Source organism: Thamnophis elegans, chromosome 14 (assembly GCF_009769535.1).
Source record: "Thamnophis elegans isolate rThaEle1 chromosome 14, rThaEle1.pri, whole genome shotgun sequence".
NCBI classification, from domain to species: Eukaryota; Metazoa; Chordata; class Lepidosauria; order Squamata; family Colubridae; genus Thamnophis; species Thamnophis elegans.
In genome coordinates this window covers 3,334,676-3,359,468 of record NC_045554.1, presented here as the reverse complement: position 1 = coordinate 3,359,468, position 24,793 = coordinate 3,334,676, and the positions used below count along the sequence as shown (strand labels likewise).

General features: G+C 45.1%; 1 protein-coding gene across 1 annotated transcript; it reads left to right on the top strand.

The window, feature by feature from the left end:
• Positions 1-1,197: 1,197 nt before the first annotated feature.
• GNA12 (G protein subunit alpha 12) lies at positions 1,198-20,127 on the top strand. Its single transcript, XM_032230820.1, has 4 exons — positions 1,198-1,714; positions 4,520-4,735; positions 17,830-17,880; positions 18,899-20,127. Exons 1-4 carry the CDS (start codon positions 1,325-1,327, stop codon positions 19,466-19,468), a joined length of 1,227 nt encoding a protein of 408 aa, XP_032086711.1. The 5' UTR covers positions 1,198-1,324; the 3' UTR covers positions 19,469-20,127.
• Positions 20,128-24,793: the final 4,666 nt, after the last annotated feature.

Here is a 24,793-nt window from a genome sequence, read left to right as displayed (position 1 = left end):
TTGGCACTGTAGGGACTTAGCAGCCACCCCTCCCCTAGAAAAATGAAATATCCTGGGAAATATTGAAAATGCAGAATATGATACGTATTTTCCCTGGATAAGAAATAGAGAAAAAACATGTTTTTAGGCAGGAAAAAGACTCACTCCTCATAGCCCCCACCTTTGTCAATGGGCCATTAAAAAGCCTGAGCTAGTCTACTCTACATAACAAAGGTAGGGTTGGCCTTCCACAGAAATTCACCACGAGGCACCTGGGGAAATTACACCAGCCAGCAAGGCAACCTGACAACCAATCAGAAAACAAGATCAAGATCAAAGGCCAGAGAGGGCATAAAACCAGGGACTTTCAGCATCTCTGCCTCTTTTTTTCTTCTTCATTCAACATCTGGAAACATGCGATTCCCCTTTTCGGGATCAGGAGCTCAAGCCATGTGATCATCTCTACCACTAAACCATCTTTCCAAGCAGCCTCCATATTTCCAGTGTCTTTTTGCCCACTTGGAACTGAACCTCAGGAGGATATTTCTTCCAACAATACAAAGAAACAACAGAATTTTATTTGGATGTATGCATGTAGGTGGTGAGAAACTCCAGCTGGTACTCCGGTTCCTGATGGCTGCAAAAGGCTGTTCAGTAGGTGGAGACACCCCCCACCCCAATTGGATAGGATGGGATGGGACAGAATAGAATAGAATAGAGTAGAATAGAATAGAAGCTGGAAGGGACCTTGGAGGTCTTCCAGTCCACCCCCTGCTCAAGCAGTCGAACCTACGGTATATATATACTATGATGCAAGTAAAGAGCGCCGGACTCCAAATCCCATAAGTCTCCCACGCCGGCTAAGGACGATGGGCGAGACAACCTATTAGAAAACCCCTTTTCCATTCATAAGCAACTCGCCCGGGTGACGTCATGGGCCCCTGCCCCTCGCGCCCAATCAGCGCCGGCTCCCGCCCCCGCTCCGCCCTGACCCTGGGAAAACCCCGCCCCGCCACTCTCTCTCTCTCTCGCTCTCTTTCTCTCGCTCTCTGTTTCTTGTCTCTCAGGAGCTTTCGTCCCGCCCCTGGCCCGCTGACTGGTCCCCGATTAGTCCGACCCCGCCCCTCCTCGGGCATTTCCCCGCCTCTCGGCCTGGCCGACCAATCCGGGTCCGCGTTCGCGTCGCGAGCGCCCCTTTGGCCTCGCCCGAGGCGGCGTCCTGGCCCCGCCCCTCTGGGTGGGCGTGAGGGCGAGGACGGAGGGAAGGTCGCGGCGGCTGAGGCGGCGCCTTTCCCGCCCGGGCCTGTCTAAGGGGGCCGCCGCCGCCGCCGCCTCCTCCTCTTCCATGGCCGGAGTGGTGCGTTCCCTGGGCCGCTGCCTGTGGCCGGCGGGCGGCGGCGATCTCGGGGTCGAGGCGGCGCCAGGGCCGCTGGAGCCGGGCAAGGAAGGCGGCCTTCCCCGGTCGCCGCCGTCCCCGCCGCCGCCGCCCCCTCCTCAGGTCTCTCTCCGCCGGCGGGAGCTGGAGCGCGAGGCGCGCCGCCGGAGCCGCGAGATCGACGCGCTGCTAGCCCGCGAGCGCCGCGCCGTGCGCCGCCTGGTGCGGATCCTGCTGCTGGGCGCCGGCGAGAGCGGCAAGTCGACCTTCCTCAAGCAGATGCGCATCATCCACGGCCGCGAGTTCGACCAGAAGGCGCTGCTCGAGTTCCGCGCCATCATCTACGAGAACGTCGTGAAGGTGGGATCGCCGCGTGGCCTCCTTTCCCTTCACTTTCCCCCCCCCCCTCCTCATCGCCTGGCCACGCCCCCTTTCTCTCTCCCCCCCTCCCTGGAATTAAAGCCCCCCCCTTCCCCGCAGGGTGGCAAGGGGGTGTCTCCTGCGGGGTGCAGGGGAGGCTCGACTAGAGGACCTCTAAGGCCCCTTCCGGCCTGTTAGGCTGTGTTGGGGGTGGGGGTGGGGTCTGTGCTTTCTTTCTTCATCCAAGGATGTTCCTTCCATCGCCCCCTGCAAGGTTTCTTGGGGGGAGGGGGAAGAGAGGGGTCACCTGTCCCCATGTTAAGTAGAAATCCCTGGATAGGCTGGCTTCCCTTAGAAAGAGGGGTTGCACACACACACACAAACACACACTCTCTTAGGAGCCCTATCATACACACACACACAAGGCCCCCTCCCTTAGAAAGAGGGATTACAAACACACTTACACTTAGGGTCCCTATGATAGACACACACACACACATACACAAGGCCCCTCCCTTAGAAAGTGGGATTACACACACATACTTAGGACCCCTATGACACACACACACAAGGCCCCTCCCTTAGAAAGAGGGATTACAAACACACTTACACTTAGGGTCCCTATGATAGACACACACACACACATACACAAGGCCCCTCCCTTAGAAAGTGGGATTACACACACATACTTAGGACCCCTATGACACACACACACAAGGCCCCTCCCTTAGAAAGAGGGATTACAAACACACTTACACTTAGGGCCCCTATGATAGACACACACACACACACACACACACACACATACACAAGGCCCCTTCCTTAGAAAGAGGGATTACACACACATACTTAGGACCCCTATGACACACACACACACAAGGCCCCTCCCTTAGAAAGTGGGATTACAAACACACACTTATGGCCCCTATGATAGACACACACAAAAAAAAAAACAAGGCCCCTTCCTTAGAAAGGGATTACACAGATTACACACACATACTTAGGACCCCTATGACACACACACACACAAGGCGCCTCCCTTAGAAAGAGGGATTTCCCCCCCCCACACACACACACTTAGGGCCCCTTGAGAGCCGCCTTGATGTCCTGAGTTCCACTTCTGCCTTGGGTTGGGAAGCCAATGGGGTAATTAGGGACCGTCCTCTCCTCCCCAGGCCCCAACCCACCTTGACAGAATGGTGATTTCTTCCCATTTTCCCCCCTTGACACCTTGCAAGATTTCCTGGTGGTCTCCTATCCTCCTGTTAAAAATAGAGACCTCCAGGTTGAACAGAGTCTGTCTTTAGAAAAGAGGGATTGGTGGGTCTGCCATTGCTTCCCCCACCCACCCACCCAACTTTCCCTGCAGGATTTCCTGGTGGTCTCCTGCCCACCTGTGAAGCAGAGCTGTCCAAGATGGAACAGCCTATCCCAGGATGCATTTGCCCCAGCATCTCCCACACACACACAACCTTGTGTTCCAGGTCTGTGTGAGGGCTAAGCAGGTGGGTTTGAAACCCAAATTCTAGTCCTCCCTGAGACTAAGAACCCAGCCAGGTCTCTCTCAGCCCAGCCTACCTCACAGGGTTATTGGTCACTGAAAATCTGTACAGACTGCATTTGCGTAACATTAAACTAAAATTTAATTTCAGCATCCCATGAGTGGATTCAGAAAACCATGACTTAAATGACCCATGGATTATTATGGTGTATAAATGGAGCCATGTTTTTATCAATGGCTCCCGGAGGGGAAAAATATATTATCGGAGGGCGTTACAGCATTCGGAGAGAGGGAGGGAGGGAGAGAGAGAGAGAAGGAGAGAGAGAATGGGAGAGAGAGAAGGAGAGAGAGAGAGAGAGAGAATGGGAGAGAGAGAGAATGAGAGACAGAAGGAGAGAGAGAATGAGAGAGAGAGAGAATGGGAGACAGAAGGAGAGAGAGAGAATGGGAGACAGAGAAGGAGAGAGAGAAGGAGAGAGAGAGAGAATGAGAGAGAGACAGAGAAGGAGAGACAGAGGAGAGAGAGAAGGAGAGAGAAAGAGAATGGGAGACAGAAGGAGAGAGAGAGAGAATGGGAGACAGAGAAGGAGAGGGAGAATGGGAGACAGAAGGAGAGAGAGAGAGAATGGGAGACAGAGAAGGAGACAGAGAAGGAGAGAGAGAATGGGAGACAGAGAGAGAGAATGAGAATGAGAGAGAATGAGAATAAGGGAGCCGTGCAGGATATACACACCCTGCTCATTGCACAGGCTTGTCTTCAGATACGGCTTTCCAGCCTGAGGGTTTTAAAAAAAACCTGTTCTAAACCTTAGGAATCCAGATTTTTCCTCTTGCGAACCGATCCTAAATTATTGGCCTAAGCCATGGTTTTTCTTAAGAAGGAGGATGGGAAATCCCTTTCCCCCTCCCCCAAAAAATCTTTGTTTATTCTGTGGAAGGTTTTTCTGGATCTCTTCCTGTACCTTCAAAGTGGTTCTAAAGTGAGACTTAACAGAAGTTTGACTCCCAATCAGCTGCAGGTGTTGCAAAAACCGAATCCTTGCCTTCCTCGCCGAAGCAGCCTTGCTGTGTTGGTGGCACACTGCTACCCACAACAAATGGGGATTTTATCTTTAAGAAAAACCACATCCCGGCTTAATAATAAGGATGGAATTTGGCTCTCAAGAGTTGTCTAAAATATCTTGGAATGTGGAGCAAGGGAGAACTGGCTAAGTCAAGCCCATGTGGTTCTATTAGTGTGTTAAAGATTGCGCATAGATGGGCAGCATGGGAGCTGATGTCTATTTCTCCGTTGTTGCTTTTAGGGCTGCAGGGTTCTCGTCGATGCACGGGACAAACTGGGCATTCCTTGGCAGTACGCGGAAAACGAGAAACATGCCATGTTCCTAATGGCCTTTGAAAATAAAGCAGGCATGTTCATTGAGCCCTCCGTGTTCCAGTTGTATGTACCAGCTCTGACAGGCCTGTGGAGGGATTCTGGGATCAAGGAAGCCTTCAGCCGTCGAAGTGAATACCAGCTGGTGAGTAAACTGGACCAAAAGCTAGTTGTACCCTCACCCCCACCCCCACCCCATTTCCTAAATGCTTCTCCCATTTAAAACGGTATCCTATCATTTTACTGGCCCTGAACTATCTAAGCAAGATGCAGAAGGGCCCTATTCTAGAACAATGGTTCTCAACTTGTGGGTCGGGACCCTTCACAAGGGTCACCTAAGACCATCGGAAGACACATCGTTTTGAAAAAATACGGAATGGTTGGGTGTCACCACAACATGACTAACTGTATTAAAGGTTGCATTCCTGCATTAGGAAGGTTGAGACCCCCACTGTTCTAGAGTAAGTAGTTGCAGCTTCAAGCGGATTGCAAAGATACCTATGCCTTCTCTCCATTTAGTATGATCAAATCCCTCTCCCCACAAAATTTATAACATTTCCTTTTGAGGTGTAGACATTGCGTTTATGATTTTGTCAACACTAAAACTCTCAAGCTCATTCTATCAAGATATGTTGGTGGTTTTTTAAAAAAAAAGCTTTGCTTTTTTATTTTTCTGATTTCCTTCCTTTCCTTCTTTCTCTTTCCTTCCTTCCCTTTCTCTTCTTTCCTTCTGTCCTTCCTACCTGGTTTATTTTCCTTCCTTCCTTCCTTTCTTCCTTCCTTCCATTGTGTAGACAAAATAATAGTCCAAGAAGAGCCATTCAGAACTTGAGAATATTTGTGAGCATCAACAAAATAGGGAGCAAAATATAAACGATTGGGAGGCCGCAAATAATGCGGATAGGTGTGGATAACTTTTGTGCGTTGATTTACAAAATGGATGATTGCTTGTGTCACATTGGTGCCAATATTGAATACATTTTAATGGTGTTTCTTGTGGTGGGCCTGGTAACTCCCGTGTAATATATCATGACTGCTGCTATCAGTAGAACAATATGCAACCGTTTGCTTCCTATTTTAAACTTCCACTTTCTTTGTGTAAAGGTACACAGTGAATAGAAATATCAAACCAGGTGAAATACGTAGTGTGCTGTATTGAAGTAGATTAAAAAAAAACATTCTGTGTCCAGTCTCTTCACTTGTGTAAGAAGGAGCATCTTGTAGCAAGAGAGCTGTGTTACTTTATGGTAGCCAAAAATCAGGAGGTATCTGGTAACATTTTATTAGATTATTATTATTATTATTATTATTTAATTAAAAACCATGCAGTATTGTGAGTTGCAGCTCACTTCATTAGCATGGCTAAGACTTCTTGCGTTGAAGAGAAGGGAAATGGTTCGTGAAATCATAGAATTTATTCATCTGGAAATTTGTTTAGAAATCTGTCTAAAGTGGCTTCTAAAGTAACAAATGTGGGCCTTCCAGCAAAAGCTTTGAACTGGAATGTGAGCTTTGTTTTAAACAGAGAAAAAAATCATAGGGCATTTTTAATGCCTCCTTTGTTTGCATTTGTCAATACAAGCTTCCATGGAATTGTTTCCGGTAAAATTGGACCACTTCCTTGTTAAGCAAGAAGACATAATAACAACATTATCATATGAATGCCGTTCTACCACTTTTAAATTGGTTAGACTGGAAAGAAACCTAAAACTTGTGTGGCTTTGGAAGATTGAAAGTTGCTTCGAAATAAATCGAAGCAACTTTGGGGCACATATTATTGACATACGTGTCGCTCTGAGATTAGTAGAGTGCATGGAAATTCCACCCCCCACCTCCCCCCCAAAACACAACCCAGTATAGGCAGACCTGGGCTGACGACCGTAATTGAATAAAAATTGCAATCATAAGTCAGGCTGGTTGTTCTACAGTGATTGTTAAGCAAACCCATCATTTTCAAAGGGCTTTTTTTTTTGCCCAAAACTTGAAATAAACACCAGTTTCTAGCAAAAAATAATAATAATAATTGCAAATGATCGCAGGACACAACCAATAGCCCTAAATGTGGGGTGGATTGCCAAGCACCCAAAATTTGTAAACACGTGACTGCAGGGGAGGCCGTCACAACTCCAAATCTCAATTGCAGTTAATCTTTGTGTGTGTGTATGTGTGTGTCTGTTGTTATTTCCAACAGTCGCAAGTGCAGTCGCATATTTGCAGGTTTTCCATTAAGTCTTCAGTCGCTAAAAACTCTGTGATGTGGTCTCTACTTGTACTTGTACTTGTACTTGACGCCTCTTCACCCATCGTGGGTATAGGCGACTTCCATGGAAATTTGACACTTGTAGCAATGTTTGCACATTGAGGCAACCGATTTTTTTTAGGTCTCTACTTGACAAACTAAGAACTTCTTTGGCTGATTGTTTAGGCCACTGTAACTTTCTGTAGATTTCTTATTTTTCTTTTTTTAAAAAAAAAAAAACAACAATATAAAAATGTGTCCCCAGGGTCATGTTTCATAACCAAAAAGTTTGCTGTCATAAAATCCACCGTTTTTTATTTATTTTTTTGCTTGCATCGGTTGTCCTGTATGTATGTATGTATGTATGTATGTATGTATGTATATATGTATGTATGTATGTATTTAAAATCACAACCCCTGGTATGCCCAAATATGGGAGGAAGTTCACTGCTTCCATTCTCTGTCCATCGGCTCGTCACAAGAGACCATCCAGACAGAAACCCAATATTTTTACTGTTGCCTTTGTTACATTTGTGTTGTATTTTTGCTGATAAATAAATAAAGGGAGATTAGTATAGATCTATTTCAAGCTATTTAGCTCTCATCAGCTAGCCATACCCTTACTGGGATTAGAACCTGTGCTGTATTGCATCTTAGGCAGATGTGTTAACCACTAAGCCACAATATAGCACAGGTTCTAATCCCAGCAAGGGTATGGCTAGCTGATGAGAGCTAAATAGCTTGAAATAGATCTATACTAGTCTCCCTTTATTTATTTATCAGCACAAATACAACACACACACACACACACACGCACAAATATATATATAACAAAGTTGCTTCACATTTGAAACGAGTTATAAAAATTAAATATGTATGTATGTATGTATGTATGTATTTAATTTTTATAACTCTTGTTTCAAATGTGAAGCAACTTTGTAACTCGCTTGGCTGTTTACTTTTAATACGTATCTTTAAAAAAAAATAAAGCTTTTAGCCAGTCGGTGTTTTCCGGAAAGCCTTATTTGAGGAGCACAATTTCAAACCTTTGTTTCCCACCTTGATTTCTGCAGTTTGGGACTGTGGCTGATTTGTGCTTCCGTTGGCCCTGGTCCCAAATAAATGTACAGATGTGTCCTAAGAGGGTAAGTCGCCCTCCTGACTCCCCGAAAGAGGTTTGTGGACTGAGCTCCATTTATCCATCGAAGTCAGGCAAATAAAATTAGGAAACCTCTAGGGAGAATGTGCGGGAAGTGTGTGCAATACATTTCGTTGTGAGTCATCAGAACGCTAGAACCTTATTCGGTAGCTCTTTAGTGTAGCCAAAGCCATAAATGCTGATGTTTGGACATTGTTTATCTCTCACCTTTATTATTTTTACAAATAACTCAACATACCCAGCACCTATTTTCCCCACAACAATTATCCTGTACGATGGGTGGGCTTGGGAGAGAGAGACTGCCCCAAAATCACCCAGCCTGTTTTTCATTCCTAAGTGTGGGACTACTAGAACTCACTCTCTCCTGGGAATTGGCACCAGAGACACCCAGCTGGTTTTCATGCCTAAGAGAGGACTGGAACTCACTGTCCCCTGGTGACTGGCACCAGAGTCACCCAGCTGGTCTTCATGCCTAAGAGGGGACTGGAACTCACTGTCCCCTGGTGACTGGCATGATGGTGACTTAGCTGGCTTCCATGCTTAAAGTCAGACTAGAACTCACCATCTCCTAATGATTGGTCCAAAGTCGCCCAGCTGGCTTTCATAGCCTAAGGCGGGGCTAGAACTCACTGGCTCTTGGTGATTGGCCCAAAGTCACCCAGCTGGATTTCCTCTCTAAAGCAGAACTATAACTCACCATCTCCTGGTTTATAGCCTGGTGTTACAACCTGTAGACCACAGTGGCTCTAAAACTTTCTTAAATTTTAGGGTTATGTGGTTTGCATCCTTTTTTTGAGCAGGCGTGAGGAGTATATTTCTGCTGGAAAGGCTAAACCCCAAAACAGCCTCGCCTTCAAACCTGTGAGCAGATCACTGCGCTCGGGGCCACAATCCTAAATTAGCTCCTTGAGAAATGTAAGCACGAAATGTAATCACGATCCCAAGGGAACTCAGTTTAATCCATTTGTAAACAGCCCAACAACACCTTGAGGCTTGGTGAAATCCATCCAGTCAAGCTCAGCTTTTTCATAGCCATATCTCTCGGCTCTGCCCTTCCAGATGTTTTTCCGTTTCCCCACTCTGGCTTACTTCCGTGTCATCACAGGATATGAGGTTCCATGAAAGAACCTCCGTCCCCCCCAAAAAGGAAAATAATAATGCTATACATCAGCAGTTAAATCGGTTCCACCACAAACCCGCGTAGACTAAAGCGCGCTCGACGAAAGCGCGTACATGACATCATCACAGCACGCTGTGAGCGGTAAACTTAAAATTAACGCGTAAATCTAAACCTAACCCCCCCAAACCTAACCCTAAGCCTAACCCTTAAGCTAACCCTAAACCTAACCCTTAACCTAACGCTAAACCTAACGCTAACCCTTAACCTAACCCTAACGCTTAACGTAACCCTAAACCTAACCCTTAACCTAAACCTAAACCTAACCCTTTATGTGAATCGGCTTGCTTTAATTTAATTTTAATTTTAATTTAATTTATTTTTAATTTTATTTGTCGCACTGCTGATGACGTCAGGTACGCGCTTTAATCGGGCGCGCTTTAGTGGACCGCGGTTTTGACGGGTCACGGTTAAATCACCTGTTTAACCCGAACTGCAAATTAAAAGCACGTAAAAAATAGTCAAAATGCGGAAGATTGCTTATTGGAGTAAAGTATACCAAATATGTATCTTTTCATGTCTTTTCATGTACACTGAAAGCATCGGCACCAAAGACAAATCCCGTGTGTGTCCAATCACACTTGGCCAATAAAGAATTCTATTCTATATATTAGCATTGTATCGCCACAGTTGTCTCTATGCATAGCTAAGCTGTGAACCCATTGACAAGATCCAGGAAGTGGTGCGAAGTATTGCTTTGGGGGATGATAATAAATAAAATATATTTTATTTATTTATTATGTAGGGCAGTGGTAGTCAACCTGGTCCCTACCACTCACTAGTGGGCGTTCCAGCTTTCATGGTGGACATGTAGGTGTTTGCTGTAACTCTGCTTTATAAATTTTATCAAGTGAAGTTACTTCCCTACTTTATAAATCACCATTACTGTGGAACCGCTGGGCAGTCAGAAACTTTTACTACTAACAGAGATACAAAAGTGGGCGGTAGATATAAAAAGGTTGACTACCCCTGATGTAGGGTGTAAAATGGAGGCGAAACCCAAGGCGAAATCTTTGTAAATCGCCATGCTGGTTTTTTTTGCTGTTAACTTGAGTGTTGACTGTTAACATTTAAGGAACTGTTGTCCAGTATAGAGAACTAGGTGGGAATTCACAGCATTCTGTGTGTTGTAGTTTGAATTTGGATTCCTTTAACTCAGTGTTTCTCAACCTTGGCCACTTGAAGATGTCTGGACTTCGACTCCCAGAATTCCCCAGCCAGCGAATGCTGGCTAGGGGATTCTGGGAGTTGAAGTCCAGACATCTTCAAGTGGCCAAGGTTGCGAAACACTGCTTTAACCCTGTAGAGCAGGGGTCTCCAACCTTGGCAACTTTTAAGACTTCCAGACTTCAACTCCCAGAATTCCTCAGCCACCAAAGCTTGACAAAGCTGGCTGAGGAATTCTGGGGGTTGAAGTCCGGAAGTCTTAAAGTTGCCAAGGTTGGAGACCCCTGCTGTAGAGGAAGTCCTTGACTCACAACAGTTCAGAGTTATGACCTCACTGGAAAAAAGTGGCATACGACTGTTTTTCTCACGACCAGTGGAGCATTCCCATGGTCATGTGATCAGCTGCTTGGCAACCGGCTCGTATTTATGACGGTTGTAGTGTCATGTGAATTCCCTTTTGCGACCTTCCAACGGGCAGTCAATAGGGATGCCAGATTCCCTTAACAACCGTGCGACTAACTTAACACCTGCAGTGATACACTTCACAGCGGTAAAATGCGGCAAAATTCACTGAACAGATGTTTCACTCAGCAACCGAAACGTTGGGCTCAACTGTGGTCATAAGTCAAGGACCGCCTGTGATGTCAACGTGTCAACATCTTATTCAGAGGCTTAGCTGAAATGCACGCTAGGGCCTTATTTTGGAAAAAAAAAACAATCCATTTACCATAGTTCAGTGTTAGGTAAAGGTTCCCCTCGCACATCTGTGCTAGTCGTTCCCGACTCTAGGGGGCGGTGCTCATCTCCATTTCAAAGCCGAAGAGCCAGCGCTGTCCGAAGACATCTCCGTGGTCATGTGGCCGGCATGACTCAACACCGAAGGCGCACGGAACGCTGTTCCCTTCCCACCGAAGGTGGTTCCTATTTTTCTACTCACATTTCTTTACGTGCTTTCGAACTGCTAGGTTGGCAGAAGCTGGGACAAGTCACGGGAGCTCACTCCGTTATGCGGCGCTAGGGATTCGAACCGCCGACCTTTCTGATCGACAAGCTCAGCATCTTAGCCAACGAGCCACCACGTCCCCAGAGTTCAGTGTTACCCATGGCCTTAAAAAAAAAAACCTCCTCATTCACTTAACTTCACTTTGTTTCCATTGCCCCCCATGGAATCTCCTAGGTCTTGCCCATAAACGGCCATTGTCACAACATGGCAAGATTATGTGGTGCTGTGCCTGAGCGATGTGGTGTTGGCTCGTGGGTTTATTTTATTTGTTCTGTTTTCATTTCATTTCATTTATTAAATTTATAGGCCGCCCAATCCCGGAGGGCTCCGGGCGGCTTACAATGAAAGAAGAAAAAAAGAAAAGCAAAATAAGTTTTAAAAAAAAATAGTTTAAAATTCACAACACACACACACGTTCTAATCGGGGCTGGACCTTAACATTAATGTTTTATTTGATCGCGATTGTGAGCCCTAGTCTAGGATTATCTTAACAATATGATAAGATAGCCCTATAAAAGGGGGGAGTCCTGGGTGTGAGATCAGCGTCAGCATTTTGAACTCAGAATCCATCTTTCGAAAGGTGTGTTTGTGTGTGTGGTGGTGGTGGTGGGGGCCATCCATTCAGAAAGCATGGAGCCGTGGCAGCGATAATTCTAATTTTAGGTGATGGTGAGAGATGTGTCCTATTTATAGCCTTAGCGTGGCAGGAAACTGCTCATTCAGAACTATAATGTCACAACATTTGTGGGGCTCATAACTTTGCTCTGGGATAAGTCACGCAGCATAGCTCTCTGTGGGCAGCTGGCATGCATTAAAAAGAGATTTGTTTGCAGTACTTCCGCACTCCAGTTAGTGTTTTTGTTTCTAAATAACAGGGAGTCCTCGACCTAACGACCAGAATCGAGCCCCAGATTTCTGTTGATGGAGCGCGACCATTGTTAAGCGAGTTTTGCCCCATTTTACGACCTCTATTGCCACCGGTGTTAAGGGAGTCACTGCAGTTAAGTTGCAGGAATCTGGCTTCCCCATTGACTTGGTCGCAAAAAGGGATCACATGATGCTGGGACCCTACAACGGTCGTAAATATGAGTCGGTTTGCCACGCATCCAAATTTCGACCGCCTGACCATGAGGAGGTTGCTGCAATGGTCATAAGTGTGAAAACCAGTCATTTCTTTCAGTGCCGTTGTAGCTTCGAATGGTCACTAAGTGAATCGTTAAGCCAAGGACTACCTGCACTTTCGTGCTAAAGCAGAATATTCTTGTATAGCTGCCACCTCTCTGTTTTATTAAATCAATATGATTTTACCTAGCTGCTCCTGGGTTTATCAGCCTACAGACATCAGATTCCCAGCACCAGTTCAGGGGTTCCTTCTCCCACTAGGGGAGAGAGGGAGAGAGAGAAATAGAGAGAGAAAGAGGGAAGGAGAGAGAGAAAGAAACAAAAATAGGAAGGGAAAGAGGTGGAGAGAGAGAAATAGAGAGAGAAAGAGGGAAGGAGAGAGAGAGAGAAACAAAAATGGGGAGGGAAAGGGGGAAGAGAGAGAGAGAAAAAAAAGAGGGAAGGAGAGAGAGAGAAACAAAAACGTGGAGGGAAAGAGGGGGAACAGAGAGAGAGAGAGAGAAAGAGGAGGAGGGAGGGAAAGAAATGATATTACAAAAGTTTTTCTTTTTTATTGTCGCTAAACGTAGGTTTGAGGTTTATTGGACTTCTATGCCGCCCTTCTCCCAAAGGACTCAGGGCGGCGTACAACATAAAAACACATATTACAAAAGTTAAAAGGAAAATTAAATAGAATATCCAAAAAAAACCAATAGACATTTACAATGAGATTTAGAAATTAGATTAAAATTAACAATTAAAATTAATAATTTTATTCAGGCCAGGCCGGCTAGCTGGAAATGCCAACTTTTTAGGGCGTGCCGGAAGGGCCAAAGGTCGGGAATTATGCAAAGCTCCAGAGGTAATGTTTGAAAAATATTGCGTAATATTTGAAAAGCCAAAAATAAAATGAGGGTGCATGAAAGTGCATTTATCACCTTTATCTTAGAACAATTAGCTGAACTCTGTGTTATTTTATCGTTATTTTGGGTAGTAAAACCTCATTATTCAGATTAAATTGCCATGTTTGCAATAAATAAGTGGGTTTTGGGTTGCAGTTCGGGCACTGGGTCCCTAAAAGGTTCGCCATCACTGACCTGGGATGTGAGCCGCCTGAATTTCTATACTTTATAACTCTAAATTGGACCAGCGCTCTTTCAAAGATGAAAGCAAGAAGCAGCGTCACAATATCGGTCCGAAATAAACAAGATAAAAAAGTTGGAGCAATGCTCAAGTGTGGGAGCAGGATAATTTCAGGGGCTGTAGTTCCCAGTTCTGGGTTTTCAAATTCCCAGATGTGAGATGACTCATGGCTGCTGTTCAACGATGGGGACGGCACCTCCTCCTCCTCCTCCGTTGTCCCAGTTGGCCGGACTGACTCAGGATGCACGAGAAGAGGGAGATATAAAGTGAAAATGAATCATCTATATTTTTATGTTAACTCTTTAGCTGTAATATATATATATACAACATATAAATACAACATGTATGTATGTATGCATGCATGCATGTATGTATGTATGTTGTATTTGAGCTGATAAATAAAGGGAGACTAGTATAGATCTATTTAAAGCTATTTAGCTCTCATCAGCTAGCCATACCCTTACTGGGATTCGAACCTGTGCTGTATTACATATTAAGCAATTGTGTTAACCACTAAGCCACAAGGTTCTCCTCCTTTATCAGCTGAGCCAAGGAAATAGGTATGTATTTAGTGTCACAACCCTTGGTGTGCCCAAATATGGGAGGAGGCATACTGCTTCCTTTCTGTCTATCGGCTCATCACAAGAGACCATCCAAACAGAAAGCCAATATTTTTACTGTTGCCTTTGTTACATTTGTGTTGTATTTGAGCTGATAAATAAATAAAGGGAGACTAGTATAGATCTATTTCAAACTATTTCAAGCTATTTAGCTCATCAGCTAGCCATACCCTTACTAGGAATCGAATCTGTGACACTATATATATGCAATGATCTGAGAATTATCTAACGCAGGGATGGCTAACCTTTTTGGTACCGAGTGCCAAAATACAATGCGTGTGTGATCCCCCCGCTCTGTGTGTCCGTCCCCCTCGTACATATGGGTGTGACACACACCCACCCACCCCTCTGAGTGCACCCCATCCCACATGTGCGCACGTGATCCCCCTCCCGCATGCTCCCTGTGCATACGCATGTCTCCCACATGTGCCCTGCGCATGCGCAGCAGTGACCCCAAAACCGGCTGACTGGCAGGAGGGACACCAGCGCCATCACGGATCGAACGTATAGAAGCGAACTTGCAAAGCAGTTTCATGGTTTCAGCTGGAATTGATATTCCAGATATGTTTTCCCACCAACTCAAGGACAACAGAGGGGTTAATGATTTTAAGACATTGTTGGTACGATGGAGGGTTTAAGAATGAAGAAATGCACCTCAATCCCCGTCAAATCCGATAAGAGCACTAGATCAAGTTGGATTAAATTGTTCCCATTTTAAGATCTGACGTGTGTAAAAAATTGTGGTCTAATCTTGGATGTTATCCAGGAGTTAAGATTGCTCGTAGATCTGGTTGTTTCGCGTACTGTACACTAATTGCCATAAATGCTGACTGCCTTCAACCCTTGTTGGTGAGCAAACGAAACACAAAGACAAAAATAACACAATAATATCGCAAGGTAAAAAATAACCCTGTAAGGGACCATTACAAATAAGTACAGTTAAAATTGGAATATATTTTGCTTGCTTGAGAAATACGAGAACGGTGGAACGATGCGTAGCTCCGAGGCAGGGGTTTGCAACCTTGGAAACTTTAAATTTTGTGGACTTCAACTCCCAGAAATCCCCAGCCAGCTATGCTCTTATGTCAGGGGTCACCAACCTTTTGGATCTCAGGGACCACTGAATTCATAATTTTAAATCCCACAGGCCACTAATATGATTTGCCTAATCACCACTGGGTGGGCGTGGCGAGGTGGTCATGTGACTTGGTGGGCGTGGCCAACTTGATGTCACTCATGTCGAGGGGCATCTCGCCGGCCTCTACTCACCTCTCCCAGCCGCTCCTCGCCCGCCCGCCCGGGCTCCTTAGGGCGCCAACAGGAAGCAGTTGCTGGAGCTAAGCAGCCACCGCGAGAAAGCTCAGTTCAAATTGGATCTGACCGAGAAGGAGGCTTACCAGAAGCACCTCACTGAGGACTAGGAGCATGGGCTTTCCAAGCAGAGGGAAGACCTGCGGGAGTGCAAGGCCAGGTACCAGCACCTGGAGGCTTAGCAGGCTGAGATGGTCAGCCAGTTCCAGGCCATGATGCAGTCCCACCGGAACGAGGCCCTCCGGCTCTTCACCACCAACGGTGCTTCCCTCCAGCCTTCGCCCAAAGCCCCCCACCAGGAGGCCGAAGCAGACCCCAAGTCGGAATTTCTGCCCCCTCTCTGACCCACACAAAAAGACTTCGAAGGGGGAGACTCTCTGCAGCAACACAAACATTTATTGCACGTATCCATCCCAGGGGCCGTAGTTTGAGGACCCCTGATTTGGTGCAATATAAAAAATGCAAATAGTTTTTCTGCAGACCACCAAAATTTTCTCACGGACCCCCGGTTGGTGACCACTACTCTACGTGTTCCTTCTGTGGAGCCACCTAAAAAACAGTTTAGGGTCTTGAAGTGGATGTTTTGTGCTTTAATGGAAACCACCTGCAGGTTGCTTTATCTTGTAAGCAATCAGGATAAACAAGAGCAATTCACTTCTGTATTGTGAGGTGATGGTTGTTATTGTATTTTACTTTGCATAGGGAAAACAACTCCTGCCCAGGTAATGAGGAAACAACTGAATGAGCCATTGTATTATATCCCAAGAATATACCATGGCCCGTCCTAAGGGCCTAAAGACAAAGCTATTTTATTTTACAGCCTGCTGCGTACATTCTCTTCCCCGGAATTGTGTACACAGCTCTCGGCTTACGAACTACCCCATAAAGGGATCCAAGCAATGCAAATATGTTTCCAAAGGTTGGTTTTTCCAGATCAGACGTCTGGTTCTGAAGCAGTGCGGCCAGTTCTGTGACGATGCACTTGATCCCAGAACTTGTACTGTTGTTTACATTTCTTAACATAAACGAAGCTCTTCTGTTTTTGCAGAAACCGCTGCTTTGATTGCCTTGTAATTGGGATGATTCTAAAATGATTTAAGTTGATCACGTGAAGTGTTAATACCACTTTATAATGCCTTGGTAAGGCCACACTTGGAATATGGCATCCAGGTTTGGTTGCCACAATGTAGAAAAGATGTGGAGACTCTAGAAAGAGTGCAGAGAAGAGCAACAAAGATGTTTAGGGGACTGGAGGCTCAAACATAATGAAGAACGGTTGCAGGAACTGAACATGTCTAGTTTAATGAAAAGAAGGACTAGGGGAGACACGATAGCAGTCTTCCAATATCTCAGGGGTTGCCCCAAAGAAGAGGGAGTCAAGCTATTCTCCAAAGCACCTGAGGGCAGGACAAGAAGCAATGGGTGGAAACTAATCAAGGAGAGGAGCAAGCTGGAATTAAGGAGCTTCTTGAGTTCTGAGCTGGATGATTGAACATCTCCAATAGACAGTGGCTTCCAGAAGCTGTGAATGCTCCAACACTGGAGGTTTTTAACAAGACATTGGACAGCCCTTTGACTGAAGTGGTGTAGGGTTTCCTGCTTGAGCAGGGGGTTGGACTAGAAGACCTCCAAGGTCCCTTCCAACTCTGTCACTCTGTTCGTCTGTTGCAAAGGCACGGTGAGAAACGCAGGTCTTCTGATATCCCAGGAGCTGCCACAAAGAAGAGGGAGTCAAGCTATTCTCCAAAGCACCTGAGAGTAGAACAAGAAGCAATGAGTGGAAACTAATCAAGGAGAGAAGCAACTTAGAACTGAGGAGAAATTTCCTGACAGTGAGAACAATTAAACAATGGAGCAACTTGCCTCCAGAAGTTGTAAATGCACCAACATTAGACGTTTTTAGGAAGATGTTGGATAACCATTTGTATGAAATGATGTAGGGTTTCCTGCTCAAGGAGGGGGTTGGACTAGAAGACCTTCAGAGGTCCCTTCCAACTCTGTTATTCTAAGCTAAGGATTCCAAAACTTCAGTTAGTTGGTACAGAACGCAGCAGCTTGCATTCTGGCAGATGAGAAACATTTCAACAGGATACATCAATTGCCAGTATCGTTCCGAGTACAACTCAAGGGGTATTAAAATCCTGATGTGGTGAAAACGTGGCTTTTTCAGAGGAACATTGGGCAAATAAAGTCCTCCGTGTTTCCTAACCATGGGACATTTTAATCTAAATATAACTCTTGTGAGCTGCTCAAGAGCTTGTTGAAATAAGGCAGGATGTAAACCATAAGTAAATATACCCTTCTTCTCTTTCTCAACAGGGTGAATCAGTAAAATATTTCCTGGATAATCTGGATCGGATTGGCCAGTTGGTAAGATTTTCTATTTGTGTCATACACATTCCAGTCATAGATAAGAGAAGTAACAGCAGTGGAAAATGTTCCTCAAACTCATAAAACTGGATGTTTGAGCATGTAGATTTAGTAAATAACATCTCTTCTGAAGGAGACAAATCATTTCTTATATTTTGGAGTCCTTCCTCTGGGAGGGAAAAAGTATGTTTTGTGCCCGCTGTTTAAAAAAACCCCAAGGCATGATGAATGCATCCATTGTTGAGACAGGCTCCCTGTAGTAGCAGTGACAGTTTGCCAATCTCCACATCAGCGAAACCTAGTTTTATCAGAAGCTCTGGATTTTACTCCCTGTGTAGGAAGGGTGGCACGTAATTTCAGAGGCTGCAAAAGCCAGGCTGCAAAGGTTTGCAAACTACTGGAATTCATCCTTCAGATTAAGTTTGCTAACCCTCACTTCAAGCAAATGGGGGGAGGGGGGGGAAATAACCTGAGATAAAAGTGAGCTGAGAACACAAACCCAGACGCAACCTTGGCATCTGAACAAGATTTGCCTCTAGTTTAGCCTTCCCAGCTTCAGTTCCAGGATCTTCATTCCACCGCAGTGTATGTAGACCAAGGGGTGTCAAACTCGATTTGAGGGCCGCATCAGGGTTGTGTTTGACCCTGGGGATGGGGAGGTGGGGTTGAGGGGGGGTAGTGGCCATGGTAGGTGTGGCCAGCTCAACGTCACTTGTGTTGGCACCTGTTGTGTGGCCCAAACACTCTGCCAGCATGCGGCCCTTCCGAGCTCCGTTTTCACTGGCAGAGGGTTGGAGAAGGCTGCCGTGGCCAAAAACGGAGCTCGGGAGCACCACGGGTCCATGGATGTTTCCAGGGTGGCCCCGTGGGCCAGATCTGGTCCCCGGGCCTTGAGTTTTACACCCCTTATCCAAACGCTCCTTTGGCGAACTTAACTCCCTTTTCGAAGTGTGATCTTTCTCCTACTACCCGTGTCTTTCTTTCTTTCTTGTTCTTCTTGTTCTTCTTCTTTCTGCAGAATTATTTCCCCAGCAAACAAGACATCTTGCTGGCTAGGAAGGCCACCAAAGGGATCGTGGAGCACGACTTCATCATTAAGAAGATCCCTTTCAAGATGGTGGACGTGGGCGGGCAGAGGTCTCAGCGCCAAAAGTGGTTCCAGTGCTTCGACGGCATCACCTCGATCCTCTTCATGGTCTCCTCCAGCGAATACGACCAGGTCCTGATGGAAGACCGGCGCACCAACAGGCTGGTGGAGTCCATGAACATCTTCGAGACCATCGTCAACAACAAGCTCTTCTTCAACGTCTCCATCATCCTCTTCCTGAACAAAATGGACCTCCTGGTGGACAAAGTCAAGACGGTCAGCATCAAGAAGTATTTCTCGGACTTCAGGGGCGACCCTCACCGCCTGGAAGACGTCCAGCGCTACCTGGTCCAGTGCTTCGACCGGAAGAGGCGGAACCGCAGCAAGCCCCTTTTCCACCACTTCACCACCGCCATCGACACCGAGAACATCCGCTTCGTCTTCCACGCGGTGAAGGACACAATCCTCCAGGAGAACCTTAAGGACATAATGTTGCAGTGAGCGGAAACGGGATTCCACCCCAGGGGAAACCTGACCCCGTTATAGGCCAATCTGTCAGCACTTGGGTGTTTCTTCCCTCCGAGAGATCCACGCTGTGCCTTGAAGTTAGGAAAGCTGGGAAGCAGAAGTAGAAGAATTGCAGAAGCTGAAGCGCGTTTTCTGCCTCGCTCCTCAACCCAAGAGCACAACTGAACCCATAAGATTTCCTCTCGGCTTTTGAAAAAGCCAAAGTTGTTGGGAAACGCAACAGAGGCGTCTGTGTGAATTAACCTTATTCTGCAAGAGTGCCAGAACCTTCTGGCCTTCCATACCTGTCAGCCTTAAAACTAGTTTTGGGTGCTGAAATAATGAATCCGGTTATATATATTTCATTTCTTCGCCGAGGGTTCTTTTTAAGACAATACATGGCAAATACAGGGTCATAATTCCAAGGTCAGTACAATAGTGGCCCAAATTGTGGAAATCTTTTGGGAAAAAGTGTACAGTAATTTTGAGGTTTGATGGCTAATAATACCACTTTTTTTTTTTGGAGCAGTACCATGCAATTATATATCAATGAAAAGATAATTTAATCAAGAATGTAATGCAACGAACAACAGTTTGTTCAATTATCTGTATTCAGTGAAATGATATAGCCAAATAACCAGAAAAAAAAGGAAGCACAGCTTGCTTAGGTTGAGAACCAGGTAGCTCATTGGCTTCTGATTGCAGCCAATGAGCATGAGTGTTTAGAGAGCCAATCAGGGGTCATCTTGTTTTGGCAATGAGCCAGTCAGATCACAGTAGGATTCAGTTATTGATGTCATCAATAACTGCTTCAATACATGATGTCATGTATTGAAGCTGAGAGGAGGACATTTGTCAGATGTGATTTTTGTACGTCTCATTTTTTTTCTATGTATTTCACTTTTCTTCTTTAATATCTGCAATTCTAATAGCAAATCCTTCAAAAATGTTATTGCATTAAATTCTTGATTAAATTATCTTTCCATTGATATAAAGTTTTATGGTATGTGGGGTTATTAGCCATCAAACCTCAAAAATACACTTTTCCCAAAAGGTTTCCCACTATTTTGGCCACCACTGTATAAGGAGCCAGCTACATACTCAAGAGGTTTGCCAGCATTCAGGTTGTGTTGGCCAACTGGTTATCTTAGCTCTTGTTTAAGGGATCTTGTCTTCAGCTTTCCTCGTGTAGAAAAACCCAGAGTTGTAAACTGAAATTTAGAAGGTCATACAAAGAAGAAAAAAACACCCATATTTCTTTTTAGCAAGATGTATCAAAGCAGGTGAGATATACTGAGGTCGGAAGAAGAACATGGCTTTGTACGAAATTGTTACTGCTTAGTGAGACATCGCTTCAGTGCTTAGCGCTTTGATAAAAAGATCTTTGATTCTGTTTAACATTAGATCTGTATTTTTTTTTTTAAATCCCCTCACTGCCCCAGGGTTTCCTGTCTAAAATGGAAAGTCAGCACAATTTTGACAAAAGGTCTTCGCAAGGATCAAATGCCCAATAGCCTGGTAGTTAATTGCTGTTTTTTTTTAAAAAAATCATGGTTTTGGAGCTACTAAGTTTGGATAGGGGTTTACCAATGTATGTCATAATGCATTAAAAAGAAAACACCAACCATAAACTCTGTAATTTGCCCCTTTAAGGCTAGAATAGAATAGGTGTGAATTTGCAGAAGGCTGTGAATAACATTGATGTGAGTTTATTTTTCTTTTTTCCCCCCCATCCTAAAATGTTTATATTTAACTATGGGTGCCTTTCTTTTGCATACAGGCATTTCACACTTTTGTATGAATCAAAGTCCTGCCTTATCCACCCTTGCAATTATTATTCAGGGATAATCTTTTAAGCATGAGAAATGTTTACGGTGAATTTTGGTACCATATTTTGTAATAAAACGAAGGGCTTTCCTATTATCTTCTTCTCTGGATGCCCCGCATCCTGTGGGGACAATCAAATGCAAGGCGATTGTCTATGCGCTGATAGCACAAGTCAACAACCAGTTTAAAAACCTTTTGTGACTTCCAGTTAGGGGAATTCTAACATGTATACCCACCCACCCACCCACCTCCGTGTGTGTAGATCACTCAGATTTACAGCGGTGTGTTTCTGGTGTGGTGTCCCTCATTCTAAAGGCCACACTTTCCATTTTTGTAGTATATTTTTGTGCAAAACTGAGCTGCTTTCCGAGAAGAGGGTTAGCTTTTGTTTCCAGGGTTTGAAGTAAAAGTAAGACAGTCTTAATCATTAAAAGCCACAGACTTCTGTTTCTCAGGCTGCTTCTTTTTAAGGGCTTACCTACGGGCACACCTGGAAGCAGTTAACATCTGCATCCGTCATTTTGACCGTTTCCAAATAGGAGGTTGCCTTCTGCCAAGAATCTTTTGAGTTTTGCAAGCTGTAAAAAGGTTTGTCTGCTGAAAAAAAAAGGGAAAGTTTGATGGTCAGTTGGACTTTTATTTTATAATTCGAGCTACTATTACATTTATCCTTTGGAAATCTTAAAGAGGCTCATTTGGGATACCAGTTTTGGTAGAAAAGATGTGGAGACTCTGGAAAGAGTGCAGAGAAGAGCAACAAAGAGGATTAGGGGACTGGAGGCTAAAACATATGAAGAACAGTTGCAGGAACTGGGTAGGTCTAGTTTAATGAAAAGAAGGACTAAGGGAGACATGATAGCAGTCTTCCAATATCTCAGGGGCTGCCCCAAAGAAGAGGGAGTCAAGCTATTCTCCAAGGCACCTGAGGGCAGGACAAGAAGCAATGGGTGGAAACTAATCAAGGAGAGAAGCAACTAAGGAGAAATTTCCTGACAATGAGAACAATGAATCAGTGGAACAGCCTGCTTCCAGAAGTTGTGAATGCTCCAACACTGGAAGCTTTTAAGAAGATGTTGGACAACCCTTTGTCTGAAGTGGTGTAGGGTTTCCTGCCTGAGCAGGGGGTTGGATTAGATGACCTCCCAGGTCCCTTCCAACTCTTGTCATTCTATTCTATTTCTGATACATTTCTCTAAGTAGTCTTGCCAAGAGGAATGGGCCAAACTCTGCAAAGCTCAGAAACATATATACATATTTTAATTCATTTCTTTGCCAGGGGTTTCTTTGGTCTGTCCAGTAACGTGACTTCTAAAACTCACTCGAGTAGCAGCACAAACCGCTTTACAAGTAGTACTTAAAACCTGAACTATGCCACCAGTGTGCTAATCCATTGCATTTATCAAAACCTGTCCTTTTTTCCCCCTATTGTAGAAGCGTGCCTTGCCGAATGTATTATACAGCTCTACGTTTCTTCGATAACTAAATAAGAAGCGTCTTGTGGTATAACAGAGCTCCTTAACCGAGGGAAATGAATAAAAGTTTTGATGGCCAGATTAAAAAAAAAATTCATTTGTCTAATCCACCCAGTGGATCCTGCAGGAGGTTTATATTTTCACTCCTTCGCCTTACCGTTGTAAGCTTCTTCCCGTGACCCTAACCGTCGTCTTAAGGACTGCAATTAACATTTAATATCTAAACTCGTTTTTTGTTGTATTCCAGCAAGTCTCTATTTATTACGCTTAACCATAAAGGCCAGCTTTAATTCTCCCTGCTAGCTCAGTCCTAAAAAAAAATCTATATTGTACAGCACTTGCATATATAACATAAGCACATCTACTCGGCCGCCTTCGTGTTGCTGTATATTGTTGGATTAAAAAACCTCTCCCTTTGTGTGTGTAAAAATATTACATGATCTTTAGCCATCCAAGCTCTTGTTTCTGTGGGTGTCGCTTCGCTTTCCCGACGGAGACACAACGCTTTTTAATCTTAACTGCCTTCATTCCGGTCCCTGCCCCTGATTGTTCTCTTCCAAGCCCCCTTGGAAAAAAAGGAAGCGGGTTGGGGGGGGGGGAGAACCAGATTTGAAGACACAGCATTCGATTGTAACGGTTGCCGACTAGCCAGGGAACAGGGTTCGCATGGAAGACAATTGACTTCGGGTTTATACTTTGGCGTGTTGTGTTCCAGCCGAACGGCCCGGGGTGAGTTTGTACAGTTTTGTGGTCCTTTGTTCAAAGGAAGCCTCCGTTTAAGGGCGTGCGATTCCGTGTAACTTCGTCCTCTTGGTCAGGGACCGAGAGGAATAGCAATAGCAATAGTTAGACTTATCTACCGCTTCATAGGGCTTTCAGCCCTCTCTAAGCGGTTTACAGAGTCAGCATATTGCCCCCAACAACAATCCGGGTCCTCATTTTACCCACCTCGGAAGGATGGAAGGCTGAGTCAACCCTGAGCCGGTGAGATTTGAACAGCCGAACTGCAGAACTAGCAATCAGCTGAAGTAGCCTGCAGTGCTGCCCTCTAACCACTGTGCCACCTCGGAAACGGGGTGTCGTGTCAGACCCACAACGCAGACACAGCCACATCTTTAAAAGACGGTTTTACATCAGACTTGGTTCCCGTGTAAACTTTCAAAAAGGGTTTTTTTGCAAAAGGGGGAGAAGATTGTGGTTTATTTGTTTGTTTTCTCTCTTCCCGAAGCGGAAGCTGCAAAAATTCTGTGGCTTCGGCTTTCTCATGTATTATGTCAGCCAACTGCAGGCGTTCTGTTGGAACTGCCCCACGGGTAGTCCTCGACTTACAACGCTTCACTCGGTGACCCTTCCAAGTTACGACCGAGGAAAAAAAGTGACTCGGGGCCATTTTTTTTCACACTTACGGCTGTTGCCGCCTCCCCGTGGTCAAAATTCAAACCCTTGGCAACTGCTTCACATTTATGATGGTTGCGACATCCGTGTGTGTGTGTGTATGTCACGCGATCCTCCTTTTACGACCAGCCTTCTGACGAGCAAAGTCAACAGGGAAGCCCAGATTAACTTAATAACCGGGCTGCTCGCTGAACAACTGCAGTGATTCATTTAATAACGGCGGCAAGAAAGGTCTTAAAAGTGGTCAAAACTCACTTTGCTATCGTTTCACTCAGCAGCAGAAACATTGGCCTCAATTGTGGTCGTAAGTCTGAGGACTACCTGTAAAAAAAAGGACCTTGGCTGCAGTGAAGGCCTGTTAAAACTTCCTGGATGGGGTGTATCCCTTGAGAAGGGCACGCCTCGCCCCCTCTGTACCTGTAAAGCAGTATTTTTACAACCTTAGTAACTTTTAAGGCGCCTGGACTCCCAACTCTCAGAATTCCCCAGCCAGTTTTTTTTCCTTTTCACGAGAATTCAAATGATCTGTTGACCCTTAAACTTGTATTAGATATACATTATTTACGAGTTCAACTAATGGTACTATCGCTAATGACAGCAATTAATTAACGGGACAGCTTGCCTT

Bases quoted from the DNA above. Each gene is read 5' to 3' on its own strand.
- GNA12 (XM_032230820.1), top strand. From the start codon at position 1,325: ATGGCCGGAGTGGTGCGTTCCCTGGGCCGCTGCCTGTGGCCGGCGGGC. The intron at 1,715-4,519 runs GTGGGATCGCCG...TGTTGCTTTTAG, and splicing joins TCTACGAGAACGTCGTGAAG to GGCTGCAGGGTTCTCGTCGA. The intron at 17,881-18,898 runs GTAAGATTTTCT...TTCTTTCTGCAG, and splicing joins TGGATCGGATTGGCCAGTTG to AATTATTTCCCCAGCAAACA.